Raw genomic sequence first — 22,053 nt, 5'->3', positions numbered from 1 at the left:
TTCACTTCTAGATCAATCAAGATTGTAGAAGTCGTAGTATTAACCCGAAATAGCCCACCCATTACTCTACTAACTCAACCAAACCCCAGCCTATACAAGCAAGCAAATGATAGAAAAAAGTGTCTAGAACCACGAATGATGATATATATGGGAAATAAATAGATAGTAAGAAAGAAAACGCCATATCATTTATTTCATTTCACCCGTCTAAATGTAATCATATGGAACGAACTTCAAATCGTCCCGGTCTCTAGACAAGACAATCCTGGCAGTCCGGTCGTTATTATTTTTGAGCTCTTTTTTGATGATTTTTCATATGAGTGAATTTTTAGGTTGTTGAGGTTCCAGTTTCCCTCCTTCATGGTCACTTTTTTTTTCGGTGGGGCGGATCGTAAGGGAAGGGTTCATAAATCCCTGGGTGGAGGTTGGGGGAGGAGAAAGTAGATGGATGGGTGAGAAGGGTATTAGGAAGAGGTGGTTATCTCTCCCGTCCATGAGATGAGGGTAGGAAGGTGTGAGTGAGGTGTGTATGTATAATACAAACTCAGACATGCCATGAGTCAGGTTTGGGTATCATGAGAAATAAAAGCAGAATCAAAAAGGTGCCGAAAAGAAAGAGGCAGGAAGAATAAAAAAAGGGTAGAGGAACAGAATGCAGAGGAAGATCATTTGTCGGCGAATCTCCGATCAAAGTAGCGTAGCACACCCATGACACTGGCGGCTTCGACTTCCAATGCGGCTCGGGAGCCTGGTTGCATAACCTCCTTTTGGCTCTGACTGGGATTGGGCAGAGTGTGAAGTTTGGGAAGCCACGAGGAAATATCATCGCTGGCTCGAGAGAAGTTCGGATGGCGGGAGAGGGTGGTGAAGGCATCGGCACAGGAGAGAGTTAGGGACGGAGTAGCCGAGCGGCGCGAGCTGGAAGTCTGTGGTTGTTGTTGAGTTGACCCGCTGCGTTGAGGGTTGGAGTTGCGCGACATGCAGCATCCACCATCGGCGCCTTTACCGCCGCAACATCCGGAGGGAGCAGCGCTGGCGGGGCGGGAGGCCGCCAGCGTCTTGCAAAAAAGGGTCCGCCTGGGATCGGCGAGACATTGAGCACAAGTACCCGGGCCATTGGCGCAGGGATTCGTCGCTTGGCTAATGGGTGGGAGGGTCACCTCGGACCGCACGTCGCCGTCGGAAGGGGGCGGCGTGAACTGCGACAGGTTCTGGATGGGTGCCAGACGGTTGTTTTCGAACGAATTCCGCCGGCGGCGCTCCTCTTCCTGGGCAGCCATTTCCGCACAAATGCATGGCGTGCCATCCTGGCAGAAACCACAAGGGTCGACGGCCGGGGAGGAGACATTAGTGACTGTGTCGTCCTGGACGTGATGGGGGGCCGCGAATCGCGTCGTGAAATCGATCTCCATCTCCTCTGGCTCAGGCTTGATTTCGGGTTCGGCACGAGACTGGCTCAAGTTATCAGTACGCTTTGACTGCGTTGACGTCCGCTCGATGCCGGGCATGCCGCTAAAGGCGTCTTCAATGCACTGACAGTGCACGTTCGAGCAGTTGCTACAGCCCAGGGGCACCTCCTCCCGCTCCTCGTGCATGTTATTTTCCACTGCCACTTGAGCGGCGGCTGAGTCTCTGGGTATGCGTGTCAAGGGTGCCTTGTCTGAGCGAGAGGCATTCTTGTCCGACAACGAGGACCGGAACTCCTTCACAAGGCTTTCCTTAGCGCTGCGCTCGACGGAGACCTCTTTTTCCAAAGCGTGGCACCGGTCACGCCACCAGGCCATTTCGCTCCGACATTGATCGACCTCATGAGAAAGGTTCGAGATCTGCTCCTTGAGTTGCACGACGTGGATCTCATGGTCGTCTTCGATTTTCTTGATCTGGTCCTCGAGTTCGTTAACGCGGGCCGCTCGACGCTCCCGGAAAGCTCTCTGGGCAGCTCGATTCTGCGCTTTGCGTTTGGTAGGGGGCGTGTCTGTGGCGGGCTTGCGGCCGGGTTTGGGACGAGGGGGGATCACCCATTCCTTGGAGGTGACGGAGCCGGGTGTGCCCGGACCGGGAGACGGTGAGATGGCTGGCTTGGCGGCCAATGCGGGTGCCAACGGAGCTGGACCGGGCGCAGGAGCGAGTGAGGGAGCTGGAGTGGCCATGGTATTTGGGAGACCTCTTTTTATTGTAAGAGGTGGCCTGGGTCGTGGTCAGCAGTCATAATTTTTCGCCGCGAGGAGCGGGTTGCGGGAGGTGTTTGGGGAGGGAAACGGACCAACAGGTGGGAAGGAAGAAGTGGTGGTGTCACTTGATCGCTTCGGCGGCCGGAAGAGCGGAAGTGCGCCCCTTCAGCCGGTAAGCGAGACGAGGTGTGGTGCAGAGCACACCGGAGAAGATTGGGCGTGCAGCAGCAATGTGTTTTATCAATCTATGCCACGAAGCAGACAGAATAATGGGCAGGGATTGAACAAGGTATGGAAGAGGAAAGGACGAAGGTAAGGCAGAAATGAAAACAAGAGGGCGACCGAGGGAAGAAGAGGGGGAAAGAAGGCCGGGAAAAAGGTATCGGATCAGATTAGATTATCGTGCGCGTTCACCGACTTCGGAGTTACGGTGGGACGTTCCTCGCCCCCGTCTATTATTCGCCAGTCCCGCGCCAGCCCGATGGTTATCAATCACCCAGCTCGGACTTGTTTGGGGTTAGGGTACGTTATCCACCTATTCTCCCCCCAGGAGTAAATCTTGTACACCGGGATTGCGTCGTTGCCCATTAGTTGATTCTAAAGCAGGGCTTGACGGTCAGCCTTATATGAACCGCGGAGTCTGCTCTGCTGCCTACCGACAGTACTACTTGAACTCTACATCTTCCACGCATCAGCATGGCCGATTACACGAAAAGTCCGAGATAAAAGTCGTGAGTCAATCATGACACTCTACACCTCCCATCCCACGGGACTCGAAATTCTCTCACCACCCCAAAGGCCGCACATGTGGGTACAGGTCTTCTTCCCGTCCAGCCTCTGTTTGGTGGTTGTTCCACCCGCGATGAGCGCGGATCCCTTGGCAAGACCACTGTCTCCAGCAGAAGAAAAAAACCGAAAAGCACATGGCAAAAGCGGATGCTCTTAATATTTGCCTCAGTTATAACGGAGCGAGGCTGACACATAGAAACATGGACATTCGGCGTCGAGTCCCCAATGGCCCAGGTACTCCCTGACAAACGAAATGAAAAATGAAATCAAACGGGGCCTGTGATTAGCAATTAGAACAGAAGATGGAGCCAATTACCTCTGATCGGTTGAACGGTTCTCCAGTCGCAGAGACCCTTCAGGAATTCTTCTCCCTTTTTGACCAGACCGGAGCAGGCAAGACCCATCCCACACCTCCAACCCGCATGCACTGGGTTTTGGTTCATGATGGCTGGCATTATTCGGTACCACTCCCTCCGTGGTCTGATCTTATCAGATTACGCTAGTCCCTTTCGGGAAATCCGAACCATGCGTGTCGTAATGCACGAACCAAAACCTGTCGACGATCAGTCGAGGAAATCCGCCTCCTTAGCCGGGTTCAGTCTAGTGGGATGGGTATGGTGAAAACTCTTCCTGGTTACTTGCCTGCGTTATTGCCAGCAGTTGGAGCGCTCATGGTTGAAGTCATTTATTGTAAGTGTTTCAAATGCCGATGAACGGAATCCCTTGGAGGCGAATACGGCCCGATTTTGGATACCTGTCGTTGAACGCGGCAGACCGACTTTTTTTCCATGCAGAGACTTGCATGTTAACTTCCCTATCACTCAATTAATTGAGTCACAACTGATATGAATGCGACATAAGTTACATATGAAGTTGGTAACCTGTGCTTCAAAAGTACGTAGTCAATAGGGATGTCTGCTATTCGCGGAAGCGAACGTTGTGACTGATAGAATTCTCCCTCCACCGATCATCGCTCGTTTCTTGATTTTCGGGTTGCCTTCTTCCATTCCTTATTTTTTGCCCTCTGGGTCCCACCAAGTACTACCTCCGTACCCCCATTCGCTGGAATCCAAGAGGTTTTGCAGAATATTTGTGATTTGCATTATTCGTCACGTAAAGTACAAGATTAAGAAGTGTCCATCAATTAAACAGAACATTAGACAGTATAGGCAGCATTTACAGATCAACCAGAGCTGGCGATCCCGTTGACGGATGAGCTGAGTGCTTGGTTTGGACAAAGACCTTCTGGATACCTCCCTCGCGATGATCAAACAATTCGTACAGTTTGTCCATATCCTCCAGGCGGACGCGATGGGATACAATATCCAATGGGTTGATCTCACCCTTCTGGATCTGCTCGAGGAGATACTTCCAATACTTCTGAACTGGAGCCTGGCCATTGCCAATGAGCCGGACACCTGTCTGCATCAAAGCACCGATGTTGAAGTGGTTTGTCTAGTAGTCGTTAGTTCACTAAAAAAAAAGTCAAAAGGTAATTGTGGTTGTCACGTACATAACCAGCGTAGACACCTGTAACTCCCACGCGGCCAAAAGGTCGGACAGATGTAATCATCTCGTTCAACATCTCTGAAGTGTCTGTCTCCATGCCCAAGAGCATCTCGAAATAATGTGCCCATCCTTTGGCGTACTCACCCGCCGTACAATCCAAAGCAACATCTGGTCCTCCAGGGACCATCTTCTTCAACTGAGATGTAATGGATTCCCCTCTGGGCAGCTTGGTGAAGTTCAAGGTCTCAAGCTTCGGGATCTTGCTCTGGACGAAATCCAAGCGCCAGGCGGCCTCTCCTCCATCAATGAGGATGACTCTACTGGCACCTTGTGAGAAGCTGAAGCTAGCCACCATTTGACCAATGGGCCCGGCACCCCAGACCGCAACTACATCGCCTTCATTTACCCCGGTGTCGACCACACAGTGGTACGAAGTGGCCAGAACGTCGGACAGATACAATGCTTTCTCGTCTGGGACATCATCCGGAAGCTTCAGGAGGTTGACATCACCATATGGAACTCTGACATACTCTGCTTGACCACCAGCAAAGCCTCCAGTGAAGTGGCTGTAGCCAAAGATGCCTGCCAGGATACAGGTTAGCATCAAGTCTTGAGATAAGATATTAGAAATAGTATGAAATGGGTAATATACCGGACGTCCGTTTGCCATACATGGCATTTGTGACAGAATTCTGGTTGGTGCGTTCGCATTGGGAGGTCAGCTGCTTCTTGCAGTTCCGACACTCGCCGCACGCAATGGGGAAAGCTGCCACCACTCGATCTCCCTTTTTCACCTTCTTCGCTCCCGGTCCTACACTCTCAACGACACCGCAAAATTCATGACCCAAGACATCACCTTTCTCGAGCTGAGGGATGACACCTGCAGGAACCAACAGCGGTTAGAGCGCCGCGAAAAATTGTCGAGACATACTCGGACACAGAACACATACCATGATATAGATGGAGGTCACTTCCGCAGATGGTGCTGCCAGTCACCTTGACAAGTACATCTCCTTCATCCACAACTCTTGGCTTAGGCATCTCCACTAATCACACAGGGTCAGACAAAGGAAAGCAGGAAGCCAAATCAGATACCGATCCTACTTACCAACCTCGACATGGTTCTTTCCGGTCCAGATGGTCGCCTTAATTTTCTCTCCAGTCTCCTGGCCATACTCCCCGTAATAATTGCTCACATCCGTGGTGACGGAGGCGTTGCCGCTATGTCCGACTGCCTTCTCCACGAGGTTGGCAGCTTGTGTTGCAGCCATATTTGCGATTGGATTTGATATCTTAAGTGAATAAGGATATTTACTCGTTATTACAATATTTGCAGAAGGATCAATGGTGCAGGGTTACGGGGCGCATGGGGGTATTTGTCTCGCCTCTCGCGGGGCCTCCGTAGCTGACATCACCGTGAGGTCGGTGCCTGTCATGCTTGCAATGCTCTCCAGCAATGGTAACCCCATTTCTGGGTCAAAGCTTGAAACAAAGCCGGTCGCCGATCCTGTGGCACGCAGTGATAGGCAACGCTTGGGACCCGACTTACTGTCCTTTGGTGCTACCCAGAGCCCATTGCTTCAGAGAGCCCTCTCTGAAATGACGTCATTTATCAACAACATTCAATGGCCTCGACAATTAGACAGTTCGTCAACTGGCCCGTCACGATGTTGACATAGCACATGGCACATGAGGGAATTCCCAAATATACAAATACACAGTTTTGGGAGGCACAAGGTCTGGGCCCTGTCAGCTGCACTGTCGTTGCTTGTCGATGTTGGAGCTGGCCGCGTTGCAGAACTCATCTCGCCCGTCGCTTATCGCGAGTCGGGTCTAACTTTAGATACATGATTCTGCATTGATAGCTCAATTTACTCTCTTGGGTTACTCATGCTTCGTGTTGTCAACAGTTGTCAACATGAAGCACTTCTGCCTAAAAGCTCTCGGGTGCACTGCCAAGCCGGTCCCCGCCATTTATGATCTCTGTCTTCCCCGTGTCATCGAAGCTGTACAGCACCCGGCTGAACGCCCTGAAATCTCCGTCGCTGTGACTTCTTGAAGAGGGCGCCCCTGATTACCGAATAAGAAGCTTGCTCCTTGGGCCAATAAGACGCCCTTCATTCCCGCCGGCTCACTCGTGTCTTGGCCGGATTCTTCGCGACGCCCTGGTCTCCCTCCTCAAATTCCATCATGAAACACCTCGATCGTTGGCTAGACCGGATTACCCGTCATGCCAAAGAGATATTGGAGCCATCCTCCACGCCTGTTGAGCAGACGGGTCCACCGCCCAATCAGCAGTATCACCGTCCTCCGCCGCCATTACCTCCAGGTTTGTACCGAAATTTCATAATTGTTCACCCATTCCTGAAAGCTGTGATCGATTATATTGGGAAATGATCGGCTTGATCTTGCCATTAAGCTGTTTCCCTTCATTCTGTCGCTCTCGTATCCGTCTGCTTTGTTCCTGTTATAGGGATACCTTTTGGAGAAGTATGAGTGATCCCGTGTGTTTATATTGTAGATCGCCTATGTATCATGTACTTATTGGCTTGGAAAAGTCGAGACCACACCTTCGACACTTAGCCACTGAATTTGTATACGAAACCAAAGTATACACAGTTAGGCGTGCTTATGTTGTGCTCAAGATAGCACTACTTTGCTTTCAGTTGTCTATATACGAAACTCACCCACTCAGCTTCTTCAAACCCACCAATTGATGTTCAACACTGGATGAAATGCTGATCGGCTGTCTAATCTCATGGTTTATAGTTGCAACGCCGGTGCTCGCCAGATCTGGCCCACAGACTGTTTTCGCTCATTTCATCGTGAGTACTTCTGCCTTTCATCCATGAAAGAACGGCTCACTGACTGTGTCAGGTTGGAAATGCCGCTGCTATGACCCCCGAGCAGTGGGAGTCGGACATTAGAGAGGCACAAAAAGCTCATATCGATGGCTTTGCACTGAACATTGCTCCCCAGGACAGCTACACCGATGATGTCCTCGAGAAAGCGTACTCTGCAGCGGAGAGCGTCGGGAATTTCTCCCTCTTCCTGTCTTTTGACTATGGTTCAGGGGGCCCATGGCCGGCCGATCGGGTAATTTCAACGATCAACACCTACCGGAACCGAAGTGCCCAATATCACTATCAGGGGAAGCCGCTAGTCTCGACATTTATAGGGGCTGGTAATGCAGGCGACTGGCCGTACATCAAAGGATCTGCTGATTGCTTCTTTATGCCATCCTGGCCCGATATGGGGCCGGCAAGACTCAGGGATTACCTGGACATCATTGACGGCGTTTTCAGTTGGGATGCCTGGCCGGTGGGGGCGCAGAACAAAAACGTGACGAGCGATCGCGAATGGATGCATGCCCTTTCTGGGAAGCCGTACATGATGCCTGTCTCTCCCTGGTTCTACACCAATTTACCCCAGTGGAACAAGAATTGGCTATGGCGCGGGGACGATTTGTGGCATATACGGTGGGAGCAAGTCATGAACTTGCAGCCGGCCTTTGTTCAGGTAAGGCAATTCTCGGATGTACTGGGCACTGCTGACCATTATTAGATTATTAGTTGGAATGATTACGGCGAATCCCACTATATAGGGCCGATCTACGAACCCGGGATGCCTGACGGATCTTCCAAGTACGTCTTGGATTGCCCGCACGATGCGTGGCGAGCTCTGCTGCCTCACTACATCGCCGCCTATCGAGGGTCCGGGATGAATAGTATGTACCAGGCGAATCAGACACTGCCTTTGGAGGATAAGATGGTTTATTGGTATCGCTTAAATCCGAGTTATGCTGGGAGTGCCAACGGCACGACGGGCAATGATCCTAATGTGGGCCAGGAGGTGATGCCACCGAATGAAGTTGCCCAGGACCGAGTATTCGTCAGTGCTACTGTTAAAGATGCCTGTGAGATATACGTCCAGATCGGATATTGCGAACCTACAATTCTTCAGGCGTCTGGTCCGGGAATCCATCACTTTTCGGTGCCGTTCAACGGGCAAACGGGGCCGGTGCGGATAGTGATGGTCCGGAATGGCTATGAGGTTGCAGTTGCCGTTGGACCAGCGATCACGGATGACTGCAAGGATGGCAATGTCAATTGGAACGCGTATGTGGGAACGAGCGACTAAGCCGAAACTATGAGACTAGATAGATGAAGATAGGAGATAGTGGTTCATCCTCGGCTCGGGCCAAGTGGGACGCAGCTTATCAGTGACGCAGCTCCCGACCAACTTGGCTGGTAAATAGATTCTGGGAGCTATACACGCCCCGTTTTACTGTGAATCTTAAGCGATTGCTGTTTGACTACTCCAATTAACACCAATGACCGTAGAATTTTCTTCGATTACAATGAAGCCCACTTTTGCCTTCGTCCGACGGAGCTCCGGGCCTCAGCAACCAAACTGGTCACGGCGCTTATCGGAATGATCGTCGAAGCTCCGCTCAGCTGACCTCGTCCCTTCTCCGCTCTTCTCCAATTCCCTCCCTCTCCTCATCCTCTTCCTCCTCAATTGCCCACTTGACTATTCCACTACTTCATCTACCACCTTTACTACTTTTCCTACAGCTCCATGGCCAAGAAGAACATCATGGGCCTCCGTGAGGCCGCTATGGCCTATCGTCCCAGCTCGTCCGGCCACCTCCCCGACCCGGTCCAGGACTACTCTCCAGTCTCTCCTGCTCCCACCGCGCAACCTACTGCGGGACCGGGGTCCGTTAACCCAGATGACTATGCGAAACCGTACTGCGAGTTTATGACGGCGAACCCGACCATCTTCCATGCTGTTGACGGCTTCACCAAACAGCTGGAAAGCAAAGGATACAAGCGCCTGCCCGAGCGCGAAGCGTGGACCTCCAAGCTTGAACGCGGCGGGAAATATTACTGCACTCGGAACTCCAGCGCGTTTATCGCGTTCTCCATTGGCAAGGATTACAAGAGTGGAAACGGTATGGCTATCGTGGCCGGTCACATTGACGCCCTCACCGCCAAGTTGAAGCCCGTGTCCAAGCTCCCCACAAAGGCCGGCTTTCAGCAGCTCGGGGTTGCCCCATATGCAGGTGCTCTGAATGAGACTTGGTGGGATCGGGATCTATCTATTGGTGGCCGTGTTTTGGTCCGGGACCCTAGCAGCGGAAAGGTCGAGTCCAAGTTGGTCAAGCTGGACTGGCCGATCGCCCGTATTCCCACCCTTGCACCGCACTTCGGCGCGCCATCCCAGGGCCCCTTCAACAAGGAGACGCAGATGGTACCTGTGATTGGCGTGGACAACTCCGACCTCTTCCAGCAGCAAACGTCGTCCACTACAAGCCCCTTCGCGGCGGGCTCATTTGCCTCTACGCAGCCGGAGAAGCTCGTCAAGGTCATCTCCAAAGAATTGGGCATTACGGACTACAACACCATTCTCAACTGGGAACTGGAACTCTATGACAGTCAGCCAGCGCAGCTGGGTGGTCTGGAGAAGGACCTGATCTTTGCGGGGCGGATTGATGACAAGCTATGCTGCTACGCGGCTCAGGAGGCTCTGATCGCCTCGCCGGACAGCACATCCCCGGGATCGGTGAAGATGGTCGGTATGTTTGACGACGAGGAGATTGGCAGTTTGCTCCGCCAGGGTGCTCGGTCCAACTTTATGAGCAGCGTGATGGAGCGTATCGCCGAGGCCTTCGCTCCGAGCTATGGACCCAACGTGCTGGCGCAGACCGTGGCCAACAGCTTCTTTGTCTCCTCGGACGTCATTCATGCGGTTAACCCCAACTTCCTCAACGTGTACCTGGAGAACCATGCCCCGCGCTTGAACGTCGGCGTGTCCGTCTCCGCCGACTCGAACGGACACATGACGACGGACAGTGTGAGCCATGCTTTCATGAAGCGTGTCGCTGAGCGCTGCGGCTCAACCCTGCAGGTCTTCCAGATTCGCAATGATTCCCGCAGCGGCGGCACTATCGGGCCCATGACCAGCTCCCGGATTGGCATGCGGGCAATTGATGTGGGCATTCCTCAGCTCAGTATGCACAGTATCAGGGCGACGACGGGCAGTCGGGACCCTGGTCTGGGAGTGCAGCTGTTTAAGGGTTTCTTCGACTACTTTGAGGAGATTGACAAGGAGTTTGCTGACTTTTAGACATGTTGTACTTTGATGATAGTCTAGATATAGATTCCCAATGCTATGTGTAGTGCTTCAAATTCGAGACTCCTTTTGTTAAATAAGTATTGAGTTTAGTATACTCACGGACCTTTGAGACTGCATCAAGGTTTGTATTTCTGTGTTTGGGCTGTCCTGCACATTCAGGTCCAATATGTAGCTTTTACCTCGATATTCATACCAAATAGAGAACCTCCAGCACCGACCATATGGATTCAAACTCGAACTAATCAGTAAGGAATCACATCCATCAAGTAAGAAAAAGAAGTAGCTTTACCACTACCGAACTACTCTAAAAAATTGTAGATAAATAGACCCAAATACTACATATTCTGCCGCCTCCCCCTAAAGGCGGTACAAAAAGCAACAGAATGCTGACTCAGTTTTTCGGGGCTGTGCAAAATGAATTTCCGTCTATAGCCGTCTATTTCCGTGTTTTTCTTTGCGAGGTCGATGGAGTTCTGCCGCTTTGGGCGGTCAAAGAAACGGTCTGGGTGGGCAGTATGTGGATGAGCGATTGTTTGGGGATATTCTCGAAACCCTTCTTGGTTGAACCAGTTGGTGCAATTGATTATTGGTGGATCAGGGTTACGCTCGGTCAGTGCTCTGGAGTCTTAGGGAGAGAGATTGACTTGGTGATTTCTTCGAAGCCTGCTAGGTGTTTCTTTGGCATCTGCAATACAGTCTCGACTCCTTGGGCGTTCTATCTACTCCCAGCAATATGGTATCTGGGTTTTGCTGCATAGTCCATGATTATGGCGACATCTTCTCTGATATGATAGAAGATTTATAGCATCTTTCTCGGCGTTTTGAGCAGAGATCAGGATTGTAGCCTTATGATCCGGTGCAGGCGGTTGATCGAAAATGACTCTGTAGATGTTTTATGCAGTCGAATTCTCAGACATGACTGACTGACGCTGGAGAAACCTGTATGGTCTTGGGTTTATTAGGAGTTGAAGGATGAATACTTCCATCCTGGGTACCACCGTCGATCATCATGTTCTCCGCTTCCTCGACGGTTTACGGTGTGAACAAATTCAATGCTGCTAGTAGAAGTATGTGTGACGGTTCTTCAAGGGGTGGAAGTCTATCGCAAGGATTGTATGGCAACTCGCTAACCAGTAGACTCGAATTTATTGTATATTGGCAGTGGCGCTGGTTATTTTATTTCAAAGCGCAGTAAAAATCGTTTGAGTTGTATGAACTTAGATTAAGACACCTAGCGAACAAAGCACTTGATTAATCAAACTGTATACGCTTTGTCCTCAAGCGGCAGGCTCTTATAGAAGTAATTCCCTTGAACTTATGGAATGTTCCGTGGATAGGAATGTTCAACAAAAGGAGCCTAAATGGGATTTATCTAACCTTTCTTGCTTATAGCTAAGTCTTTGCACTCGCTCTTGATTGGATTATGCTACCGGGATTTACCGTTAAGGTCCAACTATAAGATTATTTGTCGACAAGATCTTATAAAAGGCCAGTTACACTGACCGCAGATCTACAGGGGGTTCGAGCCCCCCTTCTAAGGCATATATTTGCTTCACTGGTATTCCTATCATATTTACATCCCCGAGATATTATGAGTAAGAGGATGGATCTGAAGAAAACTCTTGATACCTCGAGACTAAGATGGTAGTAAATGTCAACAGATGCGCGATATGCGATGTGGGAAATTCCAGCACAGCTGCAATCTATCTTTCACAATAAAAACCAGTGAACTTTCCAGGATAAAGAATCAACTGAAGCATGCCTGGTAACTTCAAGACAAAGCAAACAAAGGCATGATATACACTCCTCTCTGTCCATCCGGAAAGCCCCGAATCCGATGGTTGCACAGTTCGCTACAGCCCAGCTAAAGCGCCCTAATACTATTGAGCCACATGCAATCGGCAACTGACAGTGAAGTCCTCTTTGCATAACATCTCTATTATGTTGCAGAACAAGGAGTAACCCTATAAGTGTCCTCCACCAGGTGGAAAATATCCTCACCAAGCTCCATGTCGTTTATTCGCTCAAGGGTTGGCTTCCACAATCGCCATGGTCAGACACGCAACTCCAATGATTTATATTCCTGTCAACCCACCTTTGAAAACACATTCCTGTTCTAAGCAACACTGCCTTACTTGCATCAAACCATTATGTCTGGATACGAATACACAGGCCAGGAGGTGAACTACGAGCTCATCGCCGATATAGTACAACTCCTTGAAGAGAACGGTATACCATGTCTCCTAATTGGCGACTACATGTCTGAAGCCATGGGAGCGCCTGGGCTCCGCGGCGTAAGTCAACTGCCTGGCCTCATCTTTACTAGTTACAACAGACTAACCAAGCCTAACAGAACATCGAACTCGTCCTCGAAAGCCATGATATAAACAGAGCAATCCACATCCTCCGCAAAGCCAACTTCCCTGATGAGCAACCCATGTACTACACCCATCTGCTCTGTCCCTTTCCCCACATGGGACAAAGGACCTGTTCAGCCCGCGAAACCCCCTTCATCCCCTACTACTCATTCCACCTAAACGGGATTGTCTGGGGAGAAATGAACACAGTGTTTCACATTGATCTCTGTCTATACGAGAAGCGATATCTCTTCTGGGACCTGCCTGAGCTCACTCTAGGAGAACTGTCCAAAGATGATCCGCATTTCATCCTAGCCAGTAATCCGCGTCTCCCTCCCCAGAAGGACAAGCAGCATTGGGGCCGGTTCCCTGATACCCTGTACCCGGTCAAGATGCCCATGCCGGTGCGGTATGTCGAGGCGATGATGCTTCTGACTGCCCGGGACTGGCAAATCAAGGGACATGGGTGGGCGTGGCGGGCCGAGATAGTGTATATGTGGAAGCACGTAAGAAAAGGCGTGCTAAAGGAGTTCTTTGAGTTGGAGAGGTTCAAGCCGATATTTCGGTTCTGGTGGGCGGATTTGGAGACTTCGGAGACAATGCCCGGTGGAGAGGTGCTGTGGGTGCATAGGCTGAGGGGGCAGTTGCTGGCGGCGGGTATGATGCCTGAGACGCCGCTTACTTGGTTGAAGACGTATGATTGATTCAGTAGTGATTGCTTGTGGTATATAGTATTTGGTGTATGCATAGTTTTGATGAATTAATCAATCAGTATAAATGGGGCAATCAGGTCTGACATGCTATGCCTCAAATCAGTCTTTGAAGAACGTTACCTATTGTTTCCCTGATTAGGATACATTTAATGCTTGAGAGTAGTGAGGTAGTAAATGCCAGGACCGGGAACCAGTCTCTAACTGTGGCACAATCGGTGGGTAGACATGGAAGGGTTCAGCTGCAGTGGCGGAAATACGTTCTGCGATCATCTAGATATTCAAGTCACGCCAGGCCATCATGAGGGCTTTGCTAGTCTGTATTCAGAAGAGACGTGGTCTCGCACTTCTCAGCATGGATTGCTCACAGACAATGGGAGTTGAGATAGTGGAGAGACAGATTTGGTGATAACATAGGGTTTGACATTGCGAGACAGCAGATTATGTAACTAACTCAACCTTAAATACGAACAGTAATCAAAGCAAGGCATGAATCCTACTACACTAGACGATACGACAAATAGGAACTAGTCGAATAGGATAGATTATTTCCCCAAGAAGGCAATTGATTGCCTCCGTTCATGACATACGTCATACGCGAGTCCGAGACTATAATAATCCACCAATATACATTATAGATAAGGCCCAAGCGTTAAGCCCTCACTCACTCCCACCAACCCCACCCCCTATATGTCCTCTTCTCTATAGCACAATAGCGCCGATTACCCGGTCTGCTTACTGCTTACTGCCTACTGCTTACTTACTTTTCATCCCACACAACCCACCGATCGATCGACAGGAAGTAATTCAGCGATGCAATGCATACAGACAACACCACTCATGACATCAATCAACAATAAAAATAAAAGTATACAATTCACCATCACATGCTCCGTTACCAAGATCACCAGACCCCTGAGAGCCAAAAGTAACAGAAAAAAACCAGACTAACACGAAAATCGGCTCTCGGAACCCGGTCGGCCCAGCCTATAATCGACTGGTATTGTTAACGCCCCCGAAATCCTCCTCTTATCCGACTGGAGGAGCATTAGACTACTTTCTAGGCGTCCAACTAGCTTCCTTCCTGCATTACCGGGACCAATCATTTCATGGCTTGGATATTGAGTGAGGGGGGTTTGCGTGGGATACTAACTGGTTTGTAGTAGGTGTTATGATGGTAGTAGTAGAACAGGTAGGTAGGGAGTGGTAGGGCAGGCAAGGTACACCGACGTTGTCCGTTGGTGATTGCTTGTCTCGTGTTACTTGTTTGGATGACGTTCTCTCTGCGTGTCTTCTGGGTTATAAATAGGGTGTCGAAGATCTGGAAGATAGGGCATTTTTTCTCTATCTAACAAATATTATCTAAGGGAACTTCTGTACTACATTCAATATGGTCGCCATCACTGCTAAATCTGAAGCAGCTTCTGCTACTTCGCCCATCCCTACCACCAATACTACCCTCAACGGGGTAGATGGTTCAAAGGAGAAAGGAAAAGACCTTCAACCCCAAGAAAAAGAGGAAGTAACAACAGCAGAGGAGAAAGATACCAAAGCATACAACTCCTCCAACGGCGTCACCAGCCAACTCTGCACCTGGATCGCCTCCCTTCAACTAGAAGACATCCCAGACTCCGTTCGCACCCGCGCCAAGTACCTCTTCCTCGATGGCATCGCCTGCGCACTCGTCGGTGCGCGCGTCCCATGGTCGCAGAAGGCTTTTGATGCGATGGCAGTCTTCGAGGGGAAGGGGAAGCATGTGGTTATTGGGTATGAAGAGGTAAGCCTTCCTCTCTCCTGATTCTACTTTCCAGTACATATTGATATGGTACTAATCTATAATGACAGCGCCTCGGTGCCATCGCCGCGGCAACCCTCAACGGCTCCTGGATCCAAGCTTGCGAAGTAGATGACTACCACAGCGTGGCGCCCCTACACTCGCAAGCCGTGGTCATTCCTCCTCTCTTCGCGGCCGCCGTCAGTGCACGGGACCATCCGACCACCCCGCGCATCATCGACGGGCGAACACTTCTTCTCGCCTCGGTGGTAGGGTTCGAAGTTGGTCCGCGCGTGGGCATGGCGCTGCACGGCACCGAGATGCTCGCAAAGGGATGGCACTGCGGGTCTGTATTTGGTGGACCCGCGGCCGCAGGTAGTTCCGCGAAATTACTCGGGTTGTCGGCGGGTCAAGTCGAAGATGCAATCGGAGTAGCAGCGACGCAGGCATGCGGGCTCATGGCGGCTCAGTATGACGGGATGGTGAAGCGGATGCATCACGGTTTCGCGGCAAGGAATGGACTGTTGGGCACGATGTTAGCGTGGGGAGGATATGAAGGGATCAAGAAGGTGTTTGAGCGGCCGTATGGAGGATTTCTGGCGATGTTTGGCCTAGGGTCGAAGCATACGCCTAGTTCGAAGCCGGAGGAGGTGGCGAAGGATTTGGGGACGTTTTGGCATACGGCGGAGTGGATTCGGTTGAAGTTGCATGCGTGCTGTGGGGGGATTCATGGCACGATTGAGTGTTTGGCGGAGATGCAGGAGATGTATCCAGAGCGATTTGGACGGGAGAAGTTGGGAGAGATCAAGGAGATTCGGATCCAGTTGAGTGATGCTGTGTTTCATCATTGTGGATGGGCGCCGGAGACGAGGCCGTTGACCCCGACGGGGGCGCAGATGAATACGGCGTTTGTGGCGGCGTCGCAGTTGGTGGACGGACAGGTGTTATTGGAGCAATTCTCGTCGGGGAAGCTGGATCGGGATGAGGTTTGGGAATTGATTGAGAAGACGAGTTGTGTGCATACGGCAGAGTTGGACAAGCCGAATATTGGGTGTGGTGCGTTGATCTCCATCACGTTTGCGGATGGCAGTCAGGTTCAGCATTCGTTGTTGAAGCCTAAGGGGGTGGATGAACCCATTTCGAATGAGGAGATATTGGAGAAGTTTCGTCGGTTGACGGGCGGGTTGATTGGGGTGGAGAGGCAGGAGAAGATTGAAAAGGCTGTGCTGGGGATGGAGGAGTTGCAGGATGTGGATGAGTTGATTGAGTTGTTGAGTGTGAATGTGGTCAATCCGTTGCAGTAGTATACTAGTCATCTGGTATGATTTGTATGGCGTTGGTTGTGATGGGATATTTCATTAATGATTAACCAGTCATTCAACATGGTCAGAATTATATTTGTGAGCCAGTAGTCGTTCTAAACCGTGTACAGAAAAGCGAAGAGTGCTGCAGGGTTATCTGTCATCCATAGAAGAGTCTGTTGAAGACTATTCAAGTAATACCTAGCATATAATTACAGACAAACATTTAACACCACACATCATCGTATCTATGGTAGCTACCATGCCCATCCATCATCATCCCGAAATCATTATCCCAGATACTTGTGCCGCCATAGTCAACGCAATAGCTATTCGGTGTTGATGGTTTCTGTTCACAGCTTGATTCGGAACCATGCGGTGTTGTTGTTTGTGCTTGAAGACGCCGGTTCTGCTGAAGAATCGAAGTAACAATCTGACTACATAGCTGAGATATAGAGCGGATAGTATCGGCATGAGAGCCTTCACGAGCGTTTGTAGCAAGACACTCTGCACGTTTGGCAAAGAAAACAAGGGCGTTGAAGTCGGAAGTCACGACAGCTGGACTGTCATTATCTTCGAGGTTGAGGAGCTGGATGTAGACTTCGAGGAAGGGGACAATGGGGTAACGTAGTAGAATGCTGGCAAAAATCTTTATCAGTTCTCTAACTGGAAAAGTAATGAGGAGAACCATTTACCTTTCAAACATGGTGAAGCCAGAAATACTGTCGCCCGGATGGTAGCTCTCACACAGTTCCTGAAGAAGCTGCAACCCCGTGCGAGCATGCTCAAGTCGAGCTTGGCGACTCTCCGAAGCAGGTATGCAGCGCTGCACTAACACATGGCAGACGCAGAGGGCGTATCGGAGTTCGATGGCCTGCTGTGCAGTAGTGGTGGTGCTGGCTGGGGGGTAGAGAATGTGACTGTGCTGGGTGGTCCAGTCGTTGAGGCGTCGAACAAGCTTATAGGCACGCCACCTCAGGCATTTCCAACTGCTGCGTGGCATGCTGGCGTAAAGACTGCGAGAGATTCTTTCTTGAATCCGAGCGAGGGAGATGCGCGCACCGAATTGATCGCTGAGTAGAATGCCGGAGCTGGTGGGAAGCGGAATACCAACGTCATAGAATGGCAAGAGGCATAGTGTGCCGCTTATTAGGGATGTTTGTTTCTTGTTCAATTAGTGAGGAACAGAAGTGGTGATGGCGAACTCACATCTATAAGGAAGAGAGACCAAAACAGATTCCGACCTTCGGCGCATTGTTTTGCGGCATTGCCCATGCTCCGGTGTAGCCCCATCGACTTGGCGAGCTCACAGGCCTGGGTGAAGACAGTCTCGAATAACGTAAAGTGGTAGTACTTGAGAGCAAACAAAGCCTGCATCAACATTTAGTTGGGTTCAAATAAATGCAGATCTGTCATACCAGGTCCAAGAGGGCTTGTACATTTGCCATACGCGGTTCTAGTAGCCTCTGGAGATTGTTGAAGCATCGCCGGATGTTCTGCAATAGGTGGGTGATAAGGCCCGCCTCTAGAGGTATCATGCCCGTCTTCTTCGCTGCGGTGGACTTTCCTTCCAATGTCTGAAGGAGGATGCTGTTGAGCGATACAATCCAGGCTGGATCAGGAACGTCCATGGTTTCGTACTGAGTCCGCATGGCCGTCAGAACGCTCTGTCGGTCGTATATGGGGAGCAACGGATTGAGCTCGGTAAAGTATGTGTCGATGAAGGTTTCCAGAAAGGCTCGTGGTGGAAGACGGGACGGCTGGTCATTATATTGGGGAAAATCCAACAGTGGAGGTTTGTTAGTGTCCAGTCCCTGGAATAATGCACTCAACCTGGCAATCTGAGCTTGCAGGAACGAGCCAGAGGTGTAGGAGGCTTCAAATGATGACCCGGAATTGTTTAGTGGTGGCAATGACAAGGCAAACTGGTCACCGGCAGCTTGAGCTTCAGCATAAATAGAGCTTGGTTGCCCGTACCCATCACTCCCCAAAGGCTCAGCTACAGACTGACCTGCCTGGCTTTCATCGGATGTACTAGAATTGCTACATGATCCCCAAACACTCAATCGTCGGGTGTTTGGGCTGTAACAGGTGGTCGAGAGATTGTTGAGAGGCGAGGTGGAGGCTTGTACGCTAGATGAAAATCGAACAAGGGCTTCTTCAAATCGTTGCAAACGAGTAGCAAGAGATTGGATATCATCTACCCTGTAACCAAGTCAGCTGCAATAATCACACTATTCGAGATGAGACAGACAGCTTCTTGGTATGATCAATCCGCTTCCCCTTAGTGTATTGACAGACCAACCCTGACTTGCGGCAACTAGAGCACAAGGGCGATTTCCTGTCGCATCGAACCTTACGGATCCGACATTCATTGCAAGCATGCTCAGGGGCCGAGGGTTTCATGTTCCTACCAGTTTTCATGTCTGTGTTTCAGTGTCGTCCACCGAGAAAAGCAACAATGTATGTAGTGGTGGGCAAGAAATTGTCCTCTGTCAATGAAAGACAAAGGAACCAGGCAGGAGGTAGGGCCTCGCCCCGTATATTCGTCATAGAGGATCCATCTACGTTCAGCGCCACACTTGGTCTCCATCATTGCATTCAATTTTACCAAGATAATGCAAATGCTCAGAAAGCACCTACCATGTTATGCAGAGGAAGGATGACGAGCTAACCTAAAGCAGCACTCAATCTAGATCCTACCGGGCCAACATCAGACCTAGCCGTCTGTGCCTTATACACAGGATCAATGACACAAATAGAGCGTCAGCGATTCTTAACCCTATCAAGGCAGGCATAGTATCTACCGGTCGTTAGCTCGGTATCGAAGCCTGAAGCCGGCAATAGGCCAGACGTGGTGGCCCATGCTACGGGCCGACGGACTATAATCTTACCTCAGATCATGAACTAGGATCTTGCCGAAACACCGATTTGAAAAACGTCGGGATAAAATGATAACCGTTTCGGTTCAATTGCGAGGTCTTCAACTTGCTAAATTACTGTTTTATAGTGTTGCGCCGGGTGCTGGTTTGCGGGAATGAGAGAGAAAGGTCATCTGCAAGCAAGCCACTGCTGCATATTCTGTGACTTATCCGCACTGTGGAATCATCGAAAAGAATCATCAGTCTCACTGATAATTGCCGAGGCCCGAAGATGACAGGATCGCTCACCATTTCAGTGGGTCATGATTCTTAGGCCGCTGCGGCGCTTCGCAGTTAGTGGAGGGGCGACTGGGGATTGCTTGCCGATTAGGGCTAGCTGCCATATCCCACTTGGCCTTATCATGAAGGAATGCACGGGGGCTGACACAAAGAATAGTATAGTATATATATAACTTGGTCGAACAAGGCAACAGCCAGTAGATACATCGGCAGAGGTATAGACAGAAAGGAAACACACGCTTAAAGAACGAAATGGTAACAATAGCTCCTATAATATATTAGCAGTAAGAATGACATCAACATATTGCGACTCCTATTGGCCTGGTCGACTGCTCATTGTACGCTGTTCACGATGATGACGGCGATGCGATGTCTGATCGCAAATCCTTCCCCGTCACTGAATCGCGGAGACCGGCCGAATTATTGGTCTCTCGCACCATAAGCTTTCCTTTTCCCCCAAGTTCATGTCCCGGGACAAGTGTAAGATATCTGTCCGAGTCTCCCGTGCAATGAGCGTACTCCAGATCATCCATGTGTGTGGTAATCGTAGTCGTCACCGTGCCTGTGCCATTCCAGAACGTTGGCGGTTGGCTTTGCGACGAGGGCGCATGTGCGTAGCCGTACGCATGGCCTCCACCGCTTAGAGTCGAGAGGAAGTGTGGAAGGAGTCGCGAAATGAGAGGCCGGAGGGTAGGCAGGCAAGCACAGATTATCCCCGTGTTGCATTCAATTGCAGACCAGGATGCAGCACCGACATTGTCGTCTAAGTACTCTGTTAGTCACAAGCCGCGTGGTGCACTAGAGGGACGACTTACAAGTAGGGTCGGTAGAGTCGGAAATCTTCTTCAAGGAAACTAACCGGCAAACACTAGTTACGCAGACACTAGATACAGCGTTAGTAAGATTCCATTGCTAATAGTGCGTGGGTACCGGAACACTCACAATCCACCCAGAGCAAAAATTGAAATCAAGGCCATTTTCTGCCTCTGCGGCAATTCAAGCCCCGACAAGGCTGGGATTGGTATCAACAAAATCACGATATCGGTAGCGATGTGCATGGACGCATTCGAGAACCACAGTCCCTCCATGCTCAGACAGTATCCCGGAATAGTTGGGTTCCAAAATTTGGCGACGGGGATGCAATTGAGGAAAGCACTGAGAACGGCCCATGATCCGTAGGTAGCAAGCACGCCGATCATAATCCAGGAAATGCGCCGCATGCGCCGGGTTGGGAACACGCGGAAATACTGCATTAGAATTGACGCTTTGGCAAGCAGCAATGCAGCATTGTAGAATGGAATGGTAAGCCAGAATGCCTGATCGACCAGCTTATGTTAACACCAAGCCGCGCATGCTGTATAAGTTATTAACTTACCTTCATCTGTTTTAACAGGACTGATGGCGGGATGTGTGCCTCATGCATGCCCATCCCATTCAGGGCCTCCACGACGAATAGACCCATAAAGACATAGGACAATGTCTTACCAGTCCCGGTAGTTAGCAACTTGTTGTTTTCCTGTCAGGGTTTCATGCACCTACCAAGGCCAGCAATATCATCCAGTCGTTTGGCTCCATGCGGTGCATCAACTTGGTGCGCGTGTAAATACGAGCAGCAACACAACATGTTGCTAGACTGGTAAACACAACACTAACAGCTAACGCTCGACCCCCTCGGGGTGACACGTATGATCCATGGGCACCATCGTCCGTTCGGGCGAAATGAGTGTGAAAGTCCATCATGATCGCATTCAAAATAATCGTTCCGTGGGAGCACTTAGACGAGGTTTGGTTTCTCGGTGTTCCAGAGACAAGTCGGGCTGAACAAGGGTACAATGTGGCCGAGGGTTCACGAGTACACGGGCCTCTGTGTACAGAGACCAGCAACGTTACTCATATAAAACCTGGGGTCCGACTGACCCCCCAATGAGCGAAAGGAGCACTGTTCCGCGTGTCACTGTGAGGGGGACACTCGCAGGGGAAGGGGGAAAAGATGGGGATATAAACGTTTTGCGCTTGGTGAGACCCAGTAACGGCTTTGTCTGACTAGAAGGATGCGAATAGACCAATGGTACCGAGCCCGTGAAGATCCTCAGTCATGTCTAATTGCTGCTCCGGATTCACGGACCGACCCTAGGACAGG

General features: G+C 50.5%; 7 protein-coding genes across 7 annotated transcripts; 3 read left to right on the top strand and 4 right to left on the bottom strand.

Annotated features, from left to right (window-relative positions):
• Positions 1–178: 178 nt before the first annotated feature.
• On the bottom strand, positions 179–2,424 carry hapX (bZIP transcription factor HapX). Its single transcript, XM_025681910.1, has 2 exons — positions 2,264–2,424; positions 179–2,187 (listed from the first exon to the last, which is right to left on the bottom strand). Exon 2 carries the CDS (start codon positions 2,148–2,150, stop codon positions 666–668), a length of 1,485 nt encoding a protein of 494 aa, XP_025545116.1. The 5' UTR covers positions 2,151–2,187; positions 2,264–2,424; the 3' UTR covers positions 179–665.
• Positions 2,425–4,136: 1,712 nt separating this feature from the next.
• Positions 4,137–5,740, bottom strand: BO79DRAFT_241792 (zinc-dependent alcohol dehydrogenase; the record flags this gene model as incomplete). Its single annotated transcript, XM_025685161.1, has 5 exons — positions 4,137–4,415; positions 4,474–5,051; positions 5,122–5,349; positions 5,420–5,515; positions 5,578–5,740. 5 exons carry the CDS (start codon positions 5,738–5,740, stop codon positions 4,137–4,139), a joined length of 1,344 nt encoding a protein of 447 aa, XP_025545115.1.
• A 753-nt stretch (positions 5,741–6,493) lies between these two features.
• BO79DRAFT_241791 (uncharacterized protein) lies at positions 6,494–10,669 on the top strand. The gene is made up of 5 exons (XM_025685160.1): positions 6,494–6,798; positions 7,239–7,294; positions 7,347–7,988; positions 8,034–8,587; positions 9,047–10,669. The coding sequence occupies exons 1-5, from the start codon at positions 6,660–6,662 to the stop codon at positions 10,599–10,601; spliced, it is 2,946 nt and encodes a 981-aa protein (XP_025545114.1). The 5' UTR covers positions 6,494–6,659; the 3' UTR covers positions 10,602–10,669.
• Positions 10,670–12,760: 2,091 nt separating this feature from the next.
• On the top strand, positions 12,761–13,695 carry BO79DRAFT_184726 (uncharacterized protein; the record flags this gene model as incomplete). The annotated part of the gene is made up of 2 exons (XM_025680345.1): positions 12,761–12,904; positions 12,964–13,695. The coding sequence occupies 2 exons, from the start codon at positions 12,761–12,763 to the stop codon at positions 13,669–13,671; spliced, it is 852 nt and encodes a 283-aa protein (XP_025545113.1). The 3' UTR covers positions 13,672–13,695.
• Positions 13,696–15,044: 1,349 nt separating this feature from the next.
• BO79DRAFT_283656 (MmgE/PrpD family protein) lies at positions 15,045–16,821 on the top strand. Its single transcript, XM_025688169.1, has 2 exons — positions 15,045–15,454; positions 15,523–16,821. The coding sequence occupies exons 1-2, from the start codon at positions 15,068–15,070 to the stop codon at positions 16,753–16,755; spliced, it is 1,620 nt and encodes a 539-aa protein (XP_025545112.1). The 5' UTR covers positions 15,045–15,067; the 3' UTR covers positions 16,756–16,821.
• Positions 16,822–16,978: 157 nt separating this feature from the next.
• On the bottom strand, positions 16,979–19,158 carry BO79DRAFT_134724 (Zn(II)2Cys6 transcription factor; the record flags this gene model as incomplete). The annotated part of the gene is made up of 5 exons (XM_025678026.1): positions 16,979–17,390; positions 17,448–17,917; positions 17,962–18,123; positions 18,171–18,957; positions 19,007–19,158. 5 exons carry the CDS (start codon positions 19,156–19,158, stop codon positions 16,979–16,981), a joined length of 1,983 nt encoding a protein of 660 aa, XP_025545111.1.
• Positions 19,159–20,260: 1,102 nt separating this feature from the next.
• On the bottom strand, positions 20,261–21,488 carry BO79DRAFT_134829 (uncharacterized protein; the record flags this gene model as incomplete). Its single annotated transcript, XM_025678032.1, has 5 exons — positions 20,261–20,676; positions 20,729–20,796; positions 20,856–21,229; positions 21,289–21,393; positions 21,453–21,488. The coding sequence occupies 5 exons, from the start codon at positions 21,486–21,488 to the stop codon at positions 20,261–20,263; spliced, it is 999 nt and encodes a 332-aa protein (XP_025545110.1).
• Positions 21,489–22,053: the final 565 nt, after the last annotated feature.

The sequence above is a fragment of the Aspergillus costaricaensis genome, assembly GCF_003184835.1.
Source record: "Aspergillus costaricaensis CBS 115574 unplaced genomic scaffold BO79scaffold_1, whole genome shotgun sequence".
Lineage (NCBI taxonomy): Eukaryota > Fungi > Ascomycota > Eurotiomycetes > Eurotiales > Aspergillaceae > Aspergillus > Aspergillus costaricensis.
This window is presented reverse-complemented; position numbering and strand designations above follow the sequence as displayed.